The following is a 15,548-nucleotide window of genomic DNA, read 5'->3' as shown; positions in this document are numbered from 1 at the left end:
CTGGAGGTCTACAAAAGAAGAAGAATTGTGAGAAAAAAACATTGCCAAACAATGTATTCTTCAATATGCAATTATCACTTATCAGAATGCAGTGATTTCAAAACAGTTGTGTGTGCCTTGCAATGTGCATATCCAACAACTATTTTACTCAGTTGCTAAGTTGCACTGTACACATTAGTGATCACAACCATTTAAAAGGATTTACTTTCCCTTTCTTATCATCTCAAGGCATTTTCGTTCTCACTTAAATGCACAGAAATTGTGGATGACTTTTAATGAATTCTATTTGTTTGCTTCAACATAACATATATGAAAAAATGTATCTATGATTTTTTGTCGTTGGAAAACAAAGATCCTTCAGTTTAGATGGACCGTGGATATCAATATTTTAGTTGGCATTTTTAAACTTTATTCACCTATTTGATCTCATTTGCTTCGAGAAATTGACAACACAAATGTCAACATAAAGCCATGTGTGTAGCCATGCCCTTTGTAGAATGCCAACATAGGACACAAATGACAAAACACAAACACTTTGATTCAGTTTTCTAAAATTCTTATCCAAGTTTCTCAAATGGCCTTGTGACTCAGAAGATCGTGGCTTACTTGATATGAATAGTTCTATCTGTCTACTGTAAATCCTATGGGCATCCCTGCAAAGTGCATTAGCTTGTTATTGTTTATACACACTTGTGTTTTGTGCTGCTAATGTCCAACACATTGCCATTTTCAGTCTATGCGCACATCCTTTTTTATTTCTTAAAGTATTCTGAGCACAGTGTATTAGAGTGAAGAAAGAGATACTCTCCACATATCTTAGCATCAGAGACTGTCATAAAAGTCGCAATGATTTTAAAGATAATTTATAGCCTACAGCTCAGGACTAAGAATTACCACCCTTACCAATTCTAGCATTGTTTTTCGTTTTTTTATACTAGGCTTCAAATAAATTTTCTTAACAATAATTTTCAGTTTTGATATTTTTTTAAACGAGAAATACCGTTTTCACATGTTCATGATGATATACAGAGGTGTAATTGAAAACCAAAAGAAACCCCCTGGTTGTATTTCCTTACAGACACTTTATAACGCATATTCTTTCAAAATGCACTCAGTGGGAGGCAGCACTACAGACAGGGAAACCCAATGCGTTAATTTTGCAGCAAAAGAAAATAAAGTGTGAATAATCTGGTTGTTACACAAGTGTCCAAGAAAAGCATGCATGCGAGCAGAGAAATTGAGATTGGTTCTTTGAGCCAAGGTCACTTGGATAAACTGAAGTGTGGAAATATGTGATATGCGACTACAGTGTCAAATGAAACAAGCTGGGAAGGAAGAATGTCTGGCTGTGTGTAATTTAGAAGAGGCACACTGCATAAATTTGCTGCATAGTCAATAACTGTAAATACTTAGCCTGTGGTCTTGTGGAGCAAAAGACTAGATATTGATTCACTACGTTTAGAAGATTAGTCTCTGGGTGTCATGTTCGCAATCTTAGACATTAGGAAAAAAACGTAGGTTTTGTGTGGTGTAAGATCTTTGCAATTGAACTCCACTCTGTAGCCACTAACAGGTTAATCACCCAGTGCTGTATATTTGTTTTTATTCAAGCACCTATGTTTTTCATACTTTAGCAGTTGTTACTTTTACAAACAAAAGGCAGTGGTTTGTAAGTGATGCAGAACAATGACTCTTAGAAGTCAATTAGGATGTTGGAACAGTTAAATTGGAAGCCAACTTTTCTGAAGTTATTCAAGTGTGGATAAGCAATGGTGTTGCCTGTATTTCCTTTCACATTCGTTCCACATGAAATATGACCATGAAAGGTACATATAGAAAAATGTTGAACGATTATATTTTCATAGGAGAGAAAACTCTGGATTACCTAAATTGTAATTAGAAATATGAAATTGAATGCTTGTTTACCCAAATCAATACTAATTTGATTTTTTAACTCTGGGAACAGTAAATGAATGGTAATATTATGAGATTTTTTTACTCTACACATTTTTGAGAGAAAGGTACATTTGGCAATATTAGTATCCAGTGACATTGGTAGCATTCAAGGTACATGTTGTCTTTGTTTCCATGAAAAGGTATTTGTATGTTGCACCGTATGTAACACCTCAAGGCCAAGGCAGCCAAGATTCCTGAGTTGTATAAGAGAAAGGTAGAGGCTATTGGAACATATACTTGCAAGAATTTCCTCTGATGCAGGTATTAGCTCATTAACATTGTAACCCTATGTTCTCTCTATCCCAACAGTTAGACCTATAAAGTGTTATAATCAGTGTTTGAAATGGAACCATAGAATCTAGCTACTCACTACACCAGAATATATGTTTACTACAGAGATGTGACAATACTCTCCCATTAAAGGTATTGCACTGCTGAAAATACACTCTGCCTTTCAAGTCAAAGCAGTGAAGGTTATCAATACCTGAAATTACATTCCCATGAAAAACACTATACATAAAAATGTGAGGTGATCTTGCAGTTTAATTTTTTTCAGAAAGGCTTTTTGAGTAGTACCACTAATGTTATTGTCAGGAAGTGATTTGTTGTGCCACATGAATAAGAGGCCATGCTTCTTCAGGGAATTATGTATATTATTTACAGTCAGCTCCTCCAAAACGTTTATTTTGTTATTGTTTAACCAAATTAATAATTTCCTTTGACAAAGTATATGTGGCTTTCCATCAGTCATAAATGTTTTCCTGAAGTAAAAAATATTATTAAAGTAATGTGTTATTAGCCTTAAGAGGGCCTGTAACATTTTTAGAAAACATTTATTCTAATTAGAAAAAACAGAACTTTCTTCTCCAAAGTTATACTGCCGATGCTAAGCTGCACCATAAAATCTGCACAGTGATGCATATGTGCTCATGTGTCACAAATGCATGTAAGCATCATAACGCAATGGCTGCCCTAGAATTTTCAAGAATGCCTAATCACATTGTAGCCATTATGTGAAGACTGTTGCTAAAGGTCTAAAGATGGACAATGTGTCATATACACAGTGTACTGTCCAAATTATTAGCAAACACAGATATTTGAGAGAACTGTAATACCCTGGTATGCTTAAAAGTTGTGGCTTCAAAAATATAGCCATGTTAATTAAAAAGGTTGGTCCCGCTGTAAAAAGATCTTGCAACCATGAACGTGACAATGGTCCTTCTGACATGTTACTTTTTTCACATCCACTTGAAGGCATGCTAAATATGTGTGCCAACTATTTGTATCATATAGTGTGATACTTTTTGATCGCTGCCCTTTAATAATATCATCTATTTAACATTTAGCATTATGTTTGTCAGTTGAAACTTTCACTTCAATATTTGCTTTCGGATTTGAGCGTTGCCTTGTATGTTCTCATAGCCAGGAGTTTTGCTGGTAACTATTTTAGCAACAAAACATTCATAACTAATGTTCGCTTATCAAAATACTATTGGAGTAACACATAATTAACTTGTGCTATACAAATGTTGATAATTAGCATAAGATATATTGTAATGGCAGGGTGGATTGAAATTGTGCCAATACAGTTTAAAAAGCTACCCAATAAAATCCCATTGTTGCAAAATAATGAAAAAACAATGCATTTACAGCCTCATAATTTATCAAAGCATCTTCAATTAGTTATGTATTAGCATGCTTCTCTATGACTTTTGGCTTTGCTCCTAATCTTCATGAATGGACTTGGAAGGCCTGGATCAATTATGACACAGGACTAGCTCACCCAGGCAGCAGTATTGTTAACTTTCAAACTTTCAAATCAGCCCTTTGTAAGGATAAAAAGCATTTACCTATTTGTTTAAGTTCTGAGTTCTGCAAGAATTTCACTGCTCATTGAACATGTCACCTTCAGGACACTAATCTCTTCTTCAAATATTTGGCTGAAATACCATTTTGCAACTGTTGTCAGTGCCCCAGTATAGCCAAGTGAGGTCATGCCGTTCCCTTTGATTCCAACTAGCTGTTAAGATTTATATCAGTGGACTTGAAACCGTGGGGGAGATCGTCATCTTCTTTAGCTCCTGAAGTGATATTTGAAGTGCTGTCATAGCTTACAACAGACACTGACATTAAAATATCTGCGTTAAAGGTATGAAACATTAAAGGTGTTCTCAGCCTCTTATCCTGTTCCTGATTATTTTAAGTTTCACATCACTTGTCAGGCACACATTTTTAGGGCTCGGGCCTGCCGTACACTGCGCAGCAGTGTCGCGCAGCGAGCCCTTTTCCGAGAGGAATTGAAAATGGACTTGTTATATTCGTGGGTAAGTGAAGCATGCATATTCATAAAAATAAAAACTTAATGAGAGGTGGTGAAGTATTAAAAATGATATGCAAACCAATCATGATTTTCCAAAAATATCTTCATAACTGTAAACTGGTATAAACAAGCATTGTCAAAGCTAATAGATAGCACTTTTTGGTTCTGCTCAGCATTGACAAGAAGGAAAAAAAAAACGTGTGTTGCTTATTCTGAATACCATTAGTAAAAGCAAAATAATTGCATTCACAGCATGTTGACATATATATGGACTCCACACATGCGCACATAGGCGTCAAGACCCTGTGAGGTGTCCATTTTTATTATTGTGTAGCTGGTCACAGCCTGATGAGATACACGTGGCCATTCTTCTTGGAGTGATAGATTACATGATAAAAAGAGTGTTAAATTGCATCCTCTATAAATTGCATCCTCTAGAAAGGAGCAGCTGGTAAACTGCAGACGCCAAGAACACCCAGAAATAGAAAAAAAAAAAATAATGGAATGGGGAGGGGCAGGGGAGCAATTAAGGTGTGGTGGATGAGAGAGGACAACAGAACATTGCCAACAGATGAGGCATCAAGAAACTGCAAACAAGGAGGGGTGCAACAGAGGAGCAGGGGGTACATTTTTTATAAAAGCTGAGTGGGATCGGGTGAGGTGGAAGAAGCAATGGTTATCCTGGCAAAGCTACAAGGAGAGTGTGGATGGGTGAATATTTCAGTGGTAACCACCACTTGGAGGAGAGAGCAATGCGTGCATTCCCATGGAGTGCCCAAAACAAAAAGAAAAAACACTGGCAAATCCAATAGGTCTCACCCTCACAATCTAATGGTTTTGCCCCACATTTTTTCCAATACTGTTCAGCAATGGCAAAACAAATGGTAATTGTTATACTGCTGATGCTAAGCTGCACCATAAAATCTGCACAATGATGCATACGTGCTCATGTGTCACAAATGCATGTAAGCATCATGACGCAATGGCTGCCCTGCATTTTCAAGAATGCCTAATCACATTGTAGCCATTTTGCTTTTATTGTTTAATTTACCATTTCAAAACTAACAGCTACTCATCTTGGAGCAGTATATAAAAAATAAAAAAAATTGCACCAAAGTGATTTTTTTCTTTAAAGGTTTTTCTCTGAAGGACTCGCTCAGAAATAAATTGTATCTGCTCAGCTCTCCAACAAGGTTATAAAAATAAAAGAAAAAGACAGAGAGCAGGGAGTAAAGATGTGATGGTGTAAAGTACTTGCTGATGAGTGACATGAGCATTAGAGCAACAGCGGAGAAGGCAAGAGAGAGAAATATACACAGGGCATTATGGAAAATGGAAAAGCTGGGCAACAGAGGAAGGAGGAGCAACATATAGAGTATGCTGGAAGATAATTCACTTGGGTAGCACCTAAAGAAAAAGCGAGCACGGGTGGGACAAACACTAGAACGGGAAGAAAGTCACTGAATAAGAAGCAAGGAAGGAAGTGACAAGTAATCCAACTAACCGTAGGGAATGGAGTGGTCCGCTATAAATATTGGTATTGTGCACCGTAGGTGTTTCAATAGAGATAGCTAAAGGCTGTCTGTAGGTGGGAGATAAACAGAAGATGTAAGAATGTATGTAATGGAAGAATACAAGTCATCCAATCAAAAGGATAGTAAAGAAGCTATGCTCCAATGAGGGGAGAACACAAAAGGAAATAAAGTAATCATATAAAAAGTAAGCAAAGTAAATTATCAAGAGAGCCAACAATTGATATTAGGATGACCCAAAGGACACTAAGGGGTCCAATAGGATGGCGGGCGGACTTAGTCCGCCCGCCATCCTATCGGTCTTTGGGACCGCCCGCCATAAGTGCGGGGGTCCTGTGGGGGGTATTAGGATACGCCTGCCACAGTGGCAGGCGCATCCTGCATTTTTAGCATTGTGGCTGGCGGTGGTCTCAGCACCGCCCACCACAATGCTAAAAATGCATGTATGAATGGAGGAATGCCTATGAACCCCGGCTGGAGTCGGTGAAGGGCGTAACATGTTGGCCTCTAGTAGGGGTATATTTGTTGGTAACCACTAGTCCTCTTCGTTTTTAATCCTGTGCTAGGGCACCTCTCAATAAATTTATTAGGTCTCCTGGAGACAGTTTTACTATCTTCACAAAATATTTTTTCATAATTTTTCATTTGCACTCCGACCCTCACTCACCGAGTACTATGGTTCCCTTTATTTATAACACCTCTAGTACTCTTCTATTTTTTTGAAGAGTTGTAGTCCACACCTGGAAATTTGCGGCCCTGGTGTGATGAGGGAGCGCTATGATGAAGCATGTCACCTTCAGAGTGAGTGAGGGTTCCCGTCCTTAAAAAGGTCTCTCCTTATCCCCAACAAGACACTTAACCTTGTGATTCTAGAAATTGCAAGGCAGTATAGGAGTTTTCCTTCATGACATACATTATGTCGTAATTCTCCAGAGAACATACTTTTTGTGAGTTATAGTTTGGACAGGGAGTAGTACGCTCTCTCATTGGGGCTCCTTCCCTAGATACCTTGTGTGTATTAATGACTTGGCTTTCTTTCTGTACCTGGCGATTACTGCCTTTAGTGTTACTGTATTATATAAATGATGACTCTTGAGTTAACTTATGACTTCGCACTGCTTATCTAGGTCGCTTCAGCAATTTTATGACTGATAATAAATGAAACTTTCCTGGGGGACTTCACTTTCTTCGAAGGTCTTGTACTGGCTGGAGTTGCCATACATGCAGCTCAGTATCACACCTATTTATTTCTTAGAGTATAACAAGTTACTGGCACGTACTGTGTCATTAATTGTTTTTAACCACACCCAATCATTACAGAACAAGACTCCAGAGTCCATCAGGGACCATAGGGGCCCTGCGCTCTATAATACACAAGACACGCCAAATTGTACAAATGAAAACCTAAGGGTTGTAGAGTTTTATATGCATAGTCCGGGGAAGTTTTGTGAATCAGCTCAAAGACGTCAATCTATTCAAATCATAAGAGGAAATCTATGATCTGTAGATTTCTCACTTCTGAAATGAGCTTTTGGAATTGACCAATGAGTTACTTATCATTTTAGTAGATTATATACCGATGTCTGAGGCACATCTAGGCGTGACGCAAAATCACGGGTGTTCTTGGCTATAATGCTTATCCTTTGTAGAAAGTATATTTGTTTTACATGCAAAGACACATCAAATTGGTTATGCCCTTATTGTGGTATTTGAAATATTTCAAACTAATATAGCAAAGGAAAAACCCATTTGTAGGTACGCATGCAGTTGTACGATTATATCCATGTCTTTTCGAACAGACTTATTTTAATCATTTCGCTATTGGTCAGTTTCAAAGACAATGACACTTTGCTAGCATTTTGTTAATTTTGATAATTGCAGCACTACCAGATGCCTTGCAAAGCTCTTTCCTTTAAGAACATTTTATCCATGTGGATTGCTTCAAATGTATGATGTAATGCACTTATTCTCAACTGTCCATTTCTTATCAGATATTTATTCTTCAACACAGTAGAGACAATGAATGACAAATGTTCTTGATTTCTTTTGATACTAAAATGAAAACATTTTACCTTGGAACTGTTCCACTACAAATTTAGCTCATGAAATCAGTGTCTCAGTTGTCCATGCGAGATATCTACTCATTTAATAACATTTTAACAACTGATGTGTGCTGCCATGTTCCAAATAAAATGTACCTGGCCACTATGTTTTAATCATCAACTGCAAAATGACGGCTCTTTTCCACAGTCTGCAACTGAAAGTGCACAACACATTCACCTTAAGTGTGACTTTCAAACAAACATTACATTAAATCTAATTATCAAGCCTGTTTGTGTGCTTGGTGTATCAGTCCTATTACTGCCATGGGTACCAGATACATTCTGCCTAGCAGGAGCGGTCTGTGCAGATAAGAGTGGTGAGGCGGGGTGGAGGGGGAGCTGACAGACTATGACAAGGCAAAATAAAAGAAAAAAAAAAGAAAAACACTTACCCTGAGCTCGCTGCATCGTGTGTGCAAGGTAAGTGGTTTTCTTTTATTACATTTTATTTTCCCTCTTCGTCATCTGTCAACTCCCCCCACCCCGCCCCTCGTTCTTACCTTCAAAGCCACTCCTGCTTTCTAGTGGTGGATGGGACTAGCAAAAGTCAGAATCTATGGACTCATTCTGGAAGTGTCAACCGTGCTATATATGGACTCAGGTTGCTCGGACATTCGGACAGAGCTGAGCATGTGTAATGCACCCATCTCCATACAAATAAGAACCTACTCCCTCACAAGAGTGACTCTGTATGCCAATTCTTGATTGTCCTTAATATTGGTTGAACCCACACAGCCATTAACCCTATCCATGCTGCCGTCGGCCATTGGCCGACGGCAGCACTTCCTCGCTGGTGCTGCCGTCGGCCAATGGCCGACGCGGCTCCACCCGTTTTGCGGAAGAGCCGCACTTCTGCAAAATGGGCGGCACAACCAACGGGTTAATGCTCATCAAAACCAGTCCCTGTCAGTGCTCATAATGTGCACTAGCTAGATATGGCTAAACGGGTGATAAAATTGACCACTCAGGCCTTTTACGTGACTGTCTATGTAAGAATGAATTACTATGTGTAGTCCCATTCTGTCTGAACATGTTTGTGTGTCAGTTGAAAACACCTGTCACCCAGGCATCAGTTATATTTCTGTTATAGGGCTCCTTATGATGTACAACATAATAGGAAAGTCATCTCGTTTCTAATGTTTCTGGAAGCCTTACACAACTGACATGGGTCTGATACTATGCAGAAATGTGAACTTTACTTTATTGTGAATTTATTTTAAATAAGGAGGTGCACTAAAGTTCAGGTATTTTTTATTTTTATTTATTACAAACCGGTTACACAAGCTGCTTCCAAGTGAATTAGTGCTATTCTGCCTTTGAATGAGAAACATAGCACCAATACTTAGAATTGCATTTTTCTCCATAAAAAACCTTCCAAACATCTCACAAATCTTGTTGGCTTTGCATCCTCAGCAACTCCACACACATCTAAATCAATGTCCAGATGCTTGAGACATGGTAAAACACATTTGGGGCCAATGCTGTATAATCATAAACGACTTTCATTCTTGCAATTCCAACTACATTTCTCACAAAAATGCCCATATGCAGATCCGAAAGCACCAGCCCTATCTACATTTTTCAAAATAATGGAAATAATACTTTGATTCTACAAGTTCTTGAAGACAATTGCATTCAAATATTGATAATGTGTCATGAGTAACTATTTTTTATGACTGCCTACAGAAATTTGTTTAATTTTCCCACTACACAGTGACAGCTTTTAACACACAAAGGCTATTGTTGTGCAACACAGAATGTCTGTTGTTAGTATGGTACGTGGAAACTTTCTTACCTTGAACTGTTAATGTTGCTGATGCTTCTGCCTTTCCAACCATATTCTCTGCAACACACGTGTAAGATCCCATATCACCAGCCAAGACTTTCCGAATTTTTAAGGTGTGATCATCACGGATTTCATACCTTTGATCAAAAAAATATAAAATAGTCAGTAACAAACACTGTGGATACATACCAACAACGAAGTTAGCAAACACGATCACTGCCCTAACTCAGCAGATTCCCAAAAGGAATCTGACCAATTACATATTTGTATAAGTCCAATAAAACATCTTTTTTGTTTGACTCTCGAATAAATATTTTTTGGGCAGGTTAGTTACCTTAAAAAAGTCTTTGAGTAGTCAACACCCCATAATAAATGCTGTGGCATTGCCTTGAAATAATGAAGAAATGACTTACTCTCAACATCGACATCCTTTTCACGTGACACATGTCACATTAAAATGTTCTCTAATATGAGCCTGTCAATATTTAAATGGGTTAAAAATACAGCATATTTTCATGAGCATCTGAATAAGAGCCTTATTGCAATGCCAACTAATACCAGTCCCTTGTCAAAGTCTGTTTGGGTAATGAACTGGTTATTGTCATGTGCCAAGCAGTTCCAGATGTGGTGATGGCGTCATCAGCCAAAGCTGAGAGGAGCAATTGGAAGAGGATGGTCAATTCACCATTACACAAGGCTCAGTGCTGAGCTTCAGTCTACCACTTGTCTGCCACCTTGCTACCACCGCCCCAGGCCAACACACACATTCCTGTTCACATTGCTTCAAGTCAGAAACCCCAACTCAAATAAAAAAAACAACACTGAACTAGAACTGATCTCGCGGACAGTGGAGCTATTCTGTAGAGAAGCACAATGAACAACGTGTATACTGCTAACCAAATTTGCTAACAATTGTTCCGCTCTGCACCAGTAATGAAACACAGATGTGTACAACCTGCACTGACAGCTTCAGGAGCCCAACAGGGGTCATAACAGAGCTGCGCCTGGGCACAGCAACAAAGACATCATCAGTAAGTCTAAGCACCAGTCAGTCAAACAGCAGGCAGATGCCTTAGGAGCAGGAAGGGGGCTTACTTTAGAGTGATGGTTCATTAGAACTAGCAAGACGGACCAGAAGAGTGTACTTGTTCAGAGTTAGAGTGACAGCACCTGACCTCAAGTTACACGAGCTGTCAATCTCCGACCATAATTGTAACACAGGTAAATAAACAATAGGGCATTGCAACCTACTTCCACAGAGCAGCGAGGAGTTCATACATAGTTATACATGCTGTGCATGAATCAATCTTGGTTTCAATGATTTTAAAAGTCAAATCAATCACAGCGGCACAGAGATTCAGCTTTTGACAAGTGATCATTACTGTTGGTTCCAAAGATTGAGTCTATGCGCTCGGCCAATCCAGATACAGTACCTCGCTTTTGGTAATTCGCCATCATCTTTTCTCCATCGTAAGGTTGGTACGGGGTCCCCTCGTGCTTCGCATTTGAACTCAGCGGTGTCATCCACCGTTACTGCCATGTTACTCGGCCTCTTCACAAAGGATGGTCGTTCTAGAAGGAAAACATAACCAGAGTGTCTCTTACAAATTATTACGTATTATATTGAAATTCTGGATTTTTTAAAACTTTGCATTGGCAAGAAAATATTATTTTTGCAGGTTTCTGTGCTTCATAAATATGTCTCTAAGCAAGGCCTAGCAAAGCTAAGCAATCAATAATATTGTGTGAGCCAAAGCCGAAAATGTAGCGGAACTGTATAGCTATTTTATTGTGCAGAGATTAGAATTCCTGCCTTCGCCTGTCTGAAACCGTAAATTAAAATCGCTTGCGAGAATTTTGTGGTAAGAATCGTGAATAATTGTCTGAAATAAGTAATTTCAAGATGGTATATATCTTCCTTGATACTACCCTGTGGACAAATTGATGCTTAAATTTATTATCCACTAGTATCTAATCTGCTGCTTCCGAACAAACACTTTAAGCAGGGTTTCTAGAAAATAGAAGCACAGATGTAGGCCTTCAGTATGAATTGTGGTACATCTCTAATCAAGATTTGATAGAGGACTACAACAAATTATACATTCATTTACCCAAAGCATATTATCTGAAAGTTTCAGTTGCATAATTGTGGTAGGCAGTCAATCACACCGACCTAGTCAGGGACCTCAAAGCAAACTAACATCTCAAGCACAACTTTAGCTATCGATTCCACCAGATATACCCACAGGGTTACATTTGATGTGCCAAGTACTAAGCACCCCTCAGAATGTCAGATACCACATTGACTTTTCCTACATGGGACACACTCCAAATGCAATCAGTCAACACCAGTTTGCAAGTACCACAGAGTTGAAGGCAGTGCCATTGAACCACACTACTAAAGGTAGTTTGGTCCTAATGAAATGAATGACAGATACGACATCATACCCTAAGGAATTCTGGAAAAAAGGGCATTATCACTAGATTGTACCTCCTACACCGTAGAAGAAAATCAGTCACGCCTTTTCATTTTACTAATGTAACTCTACCCCCAAAACCATCTTAGACCCACTAATATCTAGATGTGCAATGGGGTTTACTTTAAATACCTTCCTAAATAAGATGACACAGCGAGTCTTAAAGTCAGCTGCAGGGACAACAAGTAAATAAGGCTTAAAGAGCTGTGTTTACTTACATGTTTTCCTGTCTTTGCCCCTTCCAAGTAGGAAACTTTTGTATGTTTAAGGATAGGACAAGTGGGCAACCATATGAAGTCTTTTGAGTGTCAAATGACGGATATCACTGATGCTGCCCCTCTAAGTTTGATGAATGTACTGTCATGATTAATGGTGGTGCCTAATAAGTTCAATTAATGAGTGTGTTAACTAATGCTTCAAGATGATACATCCTGCAGGTCCTATCCAGACAAAGACTGAGGGGCATACTTAAAACAAAATGTTAGAGCGCCGTGTTATGCCAAAGTTGAAAACTCCATGCTCTGACATTTTTCAAATGCAGGGATGCACAATATTGACAAAAATCCAGAAAACGGTCAAGTAAATCTAAACTTGCTAAATTAAGGCTTGCAAGATTACTCCACACTATGAGAACATAATGAGCCTTTATGATGGAGGATCAACTATGTGCAAGTTGAGGTGATTTAATTCTACTCTAAAATAAGTATTGTAAATTGAAATTCTTGACTAGAAATTACAAAAGTGTAGCTACTGAGTCAGAAAGGAGTTGCTGAATGTACATTACTTTTCAGTGCCCACCATTTACTAAGACACAAACGTGGGAATATAAGGATGATGGACACCTCAATATACAATATGAAAATGTGACTCGATCACTCCCTTGACAAGGACTCTAGGTTTTTGCTTAAAATCAGTATGGGTCTACACTGGGGTTTGCCTTCAGGTATACACTCTAGCCACTGGGATGTTTTCAAGAAGACAAAACTTTTCTGTGAGGCAAACACCAACTGGAACTACCATAGTCTCTTTGAGGTGTTTTGAGCCGAGCAGACTACAAAATGCTCTATGAAGAAACAATTCTGATTTGCAGTGTTTCATGTCGTAATTATATAGCTGTTACCCCTGTAATTTGCTGGTTTCACTACCGCCCTGTTTAACAGAAATCAATGTATTGACCTCAGAAAAATGGAAGCCTGAGGATTTGAACTTGTCACTGTCCGAATACTGCAGATGGCCATGGCAAGCATAAACTTGATTGGTGCTCAATTTACCTCATCAGTAGGGCACTACTGCTTGCACCACCCATTGTCCCTGCCAGCACTGCCAATGCCGAAAACAGTGAGTCAGACTGCTTCCGTTCCTATCAGAACCAGCAGAGATCAGCTGAGGAGCGCCAAAAGGCTCCTACCCGAGCTTCACCCTCTTCAACGTCTAAATGGCCCACTATCGCTGCCACCGTCAGGAACCACGGACTCAACATTTACCTCCTACGCCAATGACAATCATCTGATCCTGTCCCTCACCAACGAACTCACAGCCACCAGATACAACTTCCACAGTGGGATGAAGGCCGTTGCCACCTGCATGAAAGATAGCTGCCTCAAGCTCAACTCAGACAAGACCAAAGTGCTCGTCCTGGGACCCACCCCCTCAGCCTGGGACGACGCCTGGTGGCCCGCTGCAATGGGAACTCCCACGGACCATGCATGTAACCTCAGCATCATACTGCTCTCCTCGCTCACAATGACCTGCCAGATCAACGCCATATCCTCATCTTGCTTCCACACACTCTGCCTGCTTTGAAAGACCTTCAGATGGATCCCCACAGAATCTAGATTGACAGTTACCCATGCATTTATCACCAGCAGACTCAGCTACTGCAATGAACCCTACACCGGCATCACCCAGAAACTCATTGGGAAACTACAGAATGTTAAACATGTCACAGCCAGCCTGGTCCTCAACATCCCCCACCATCCTCGTCAGCCCTCCCCGTCCCAGTCCTAACTACATGCGCATAGCTCCTCCCACCAGAAACTCCCAAGCAACTTGAAACCCATCCCTTACCTCCAGGCCACACCCATACCCTGAGGCATATAACCCAGTGACCTGCCAATCAACAACCTGTTTGTTTTTTCTGCGGAATCACTTCCGAGCAGACTTCGTCGAGGGGGGCACTGGATTTGGCTTCCTATCTGGTAAGTGTGAAACGGGATGCTAAGCGCCCGTTTTTAAACCCTATTGTGCCTGTTTTTACCTTGTGGGCATATGCTTTGAGTCCCTGCTGTAGCGGGACCGTGGGGTTGGGGATCCGGACTGCCTGTGTGGGGTGGTGACTCCCTGCTGCGGCCTCCCCTCTTCCGGGTTCGTTCCCTGCTCTAGCGGGTACACCCGGGGAGGGAGGGGGGTGTGTGGCTGGCTTTTTCAGCGCACCGAGGGCGTGCCGGTTTGGCTTCTCTGTCTCTTTAAATACTCTCGGTGCTCGTTTCTTTCGAGACAGTATTTTCCCCCTTTTTTTTGCTTCCTGCAATCCTTGGTGGAGTCTGGGGTTGCGGGGAGGGGGGGGGACTGCCTTTTTTTGGTCCGTGGGGGCCCGATGTTTAAGGTTCAGTCCAGCTTTGGCGGTTATTTCCAGGGTTGGTGTTCTCTTCCCCGCGTTTCTGTTGTTGGAGCTCCCTCTACTGGCGGTCCAATTTACTTTATTGCCGTTTTTGTGTTACTGGAGGGGTTTGCATGGGGCTTGATTTCAAGTCTTGGCCTCTTGCTGCTCTTCTGTGGAGGGGCCCTGGGGTGTTTTCCCTGTCCTTGGCCTGTCTCTGCTGTCTGTGGGGGTCATGAGGGGTTTGGAAACTCTGCTCTCCTGCAGTTCTGCTGGGGCGTTGGGGAGTTCTTACCTCTGGGTTCACTAGTTCCTGGGGCGGGGTCTTCTGGGTTTCTTCGTGTTCTTACAGTTGGGCCCTGTTCAGTCTTTTCCTTTTGTAGGTTGGTAGTCTTCTCTGATAGGGCGTTTTGAAGGCCGGCCTTCGGTCCTGTGTAGGGATTGGCTCCCGGTCTAGGTGGCATTCCCTGGTTGGCCCTTGGGGATTTTTGCCTTGATTGGTCTGGGTATATCTTGGGGTCTGGGTTTCTGTTCTCCTGTTTACAACATGGAGGGTAGAGGTGCAGACGTGCGTGAGCTCGGCTGTGAGGATGGGGAGGTGGTCGCTGGTTCTTCCACTGCTCCTTCCATGGCGGATATTCAAAAAATAATTGAGGCTGCTGTGGCGGCGGCCTTTGTGGCTCATGGTCCCAAGGGGCCAAAGAGACAGAAATTGGATGCCTCGGCTGAGGTAGATCCGGACATTGACTCTGATGAGGAGGTGAAGGGTCGTTTTG

The 15,548-nt window shown here is 40.7% G+C and overlaps 1 protein-coding gene across 1 annotated transcript in view; it reads right to left on the bottom strand.

The window, feature by feature from the left end:
- Positions 1 to 15,548, bottom strand: part of ROBO1 (roundabout guidance receptor 1) — a 1,545,337-nt gene that overhangs the window by 131,603 nt on the left and 1,398,186 nt on the right. Inside the window, exons 7-8 of the mRNA XM_078658344.1 lie at positions 11,130 to 11,268; positions 9,706 to 9,833 (exon numbers count right to left, since the gene is read on the bottom strand). Coding sequence (XP_078514470.1) covers positions 9,706 to 9,833; positions 11,130 to 11,268 — 267 coding nt within the window. The remainder of the gene's footprint in view (positions 1 to 9,705; positions 9,834 to 11,129; positions 11,269 to 15,548) is intronic.

This window comes from Lissotriton helveticus, chromosome 8 (assembly GCF_964261635.1).
Source record: "Lissotriton helveticus chromosome 8, aLisHel1.1, whole genome shotgun sequence".
Lineage (NCBI taxonomy): Eukaryota > Metazoa > Chordata > Amphibia > Caudata > Salamandridae > Lissotriton > Lissotriton helveticus.
This window is presented reverse-complemented; position numbering and strand designations above follow the sequence as displayed.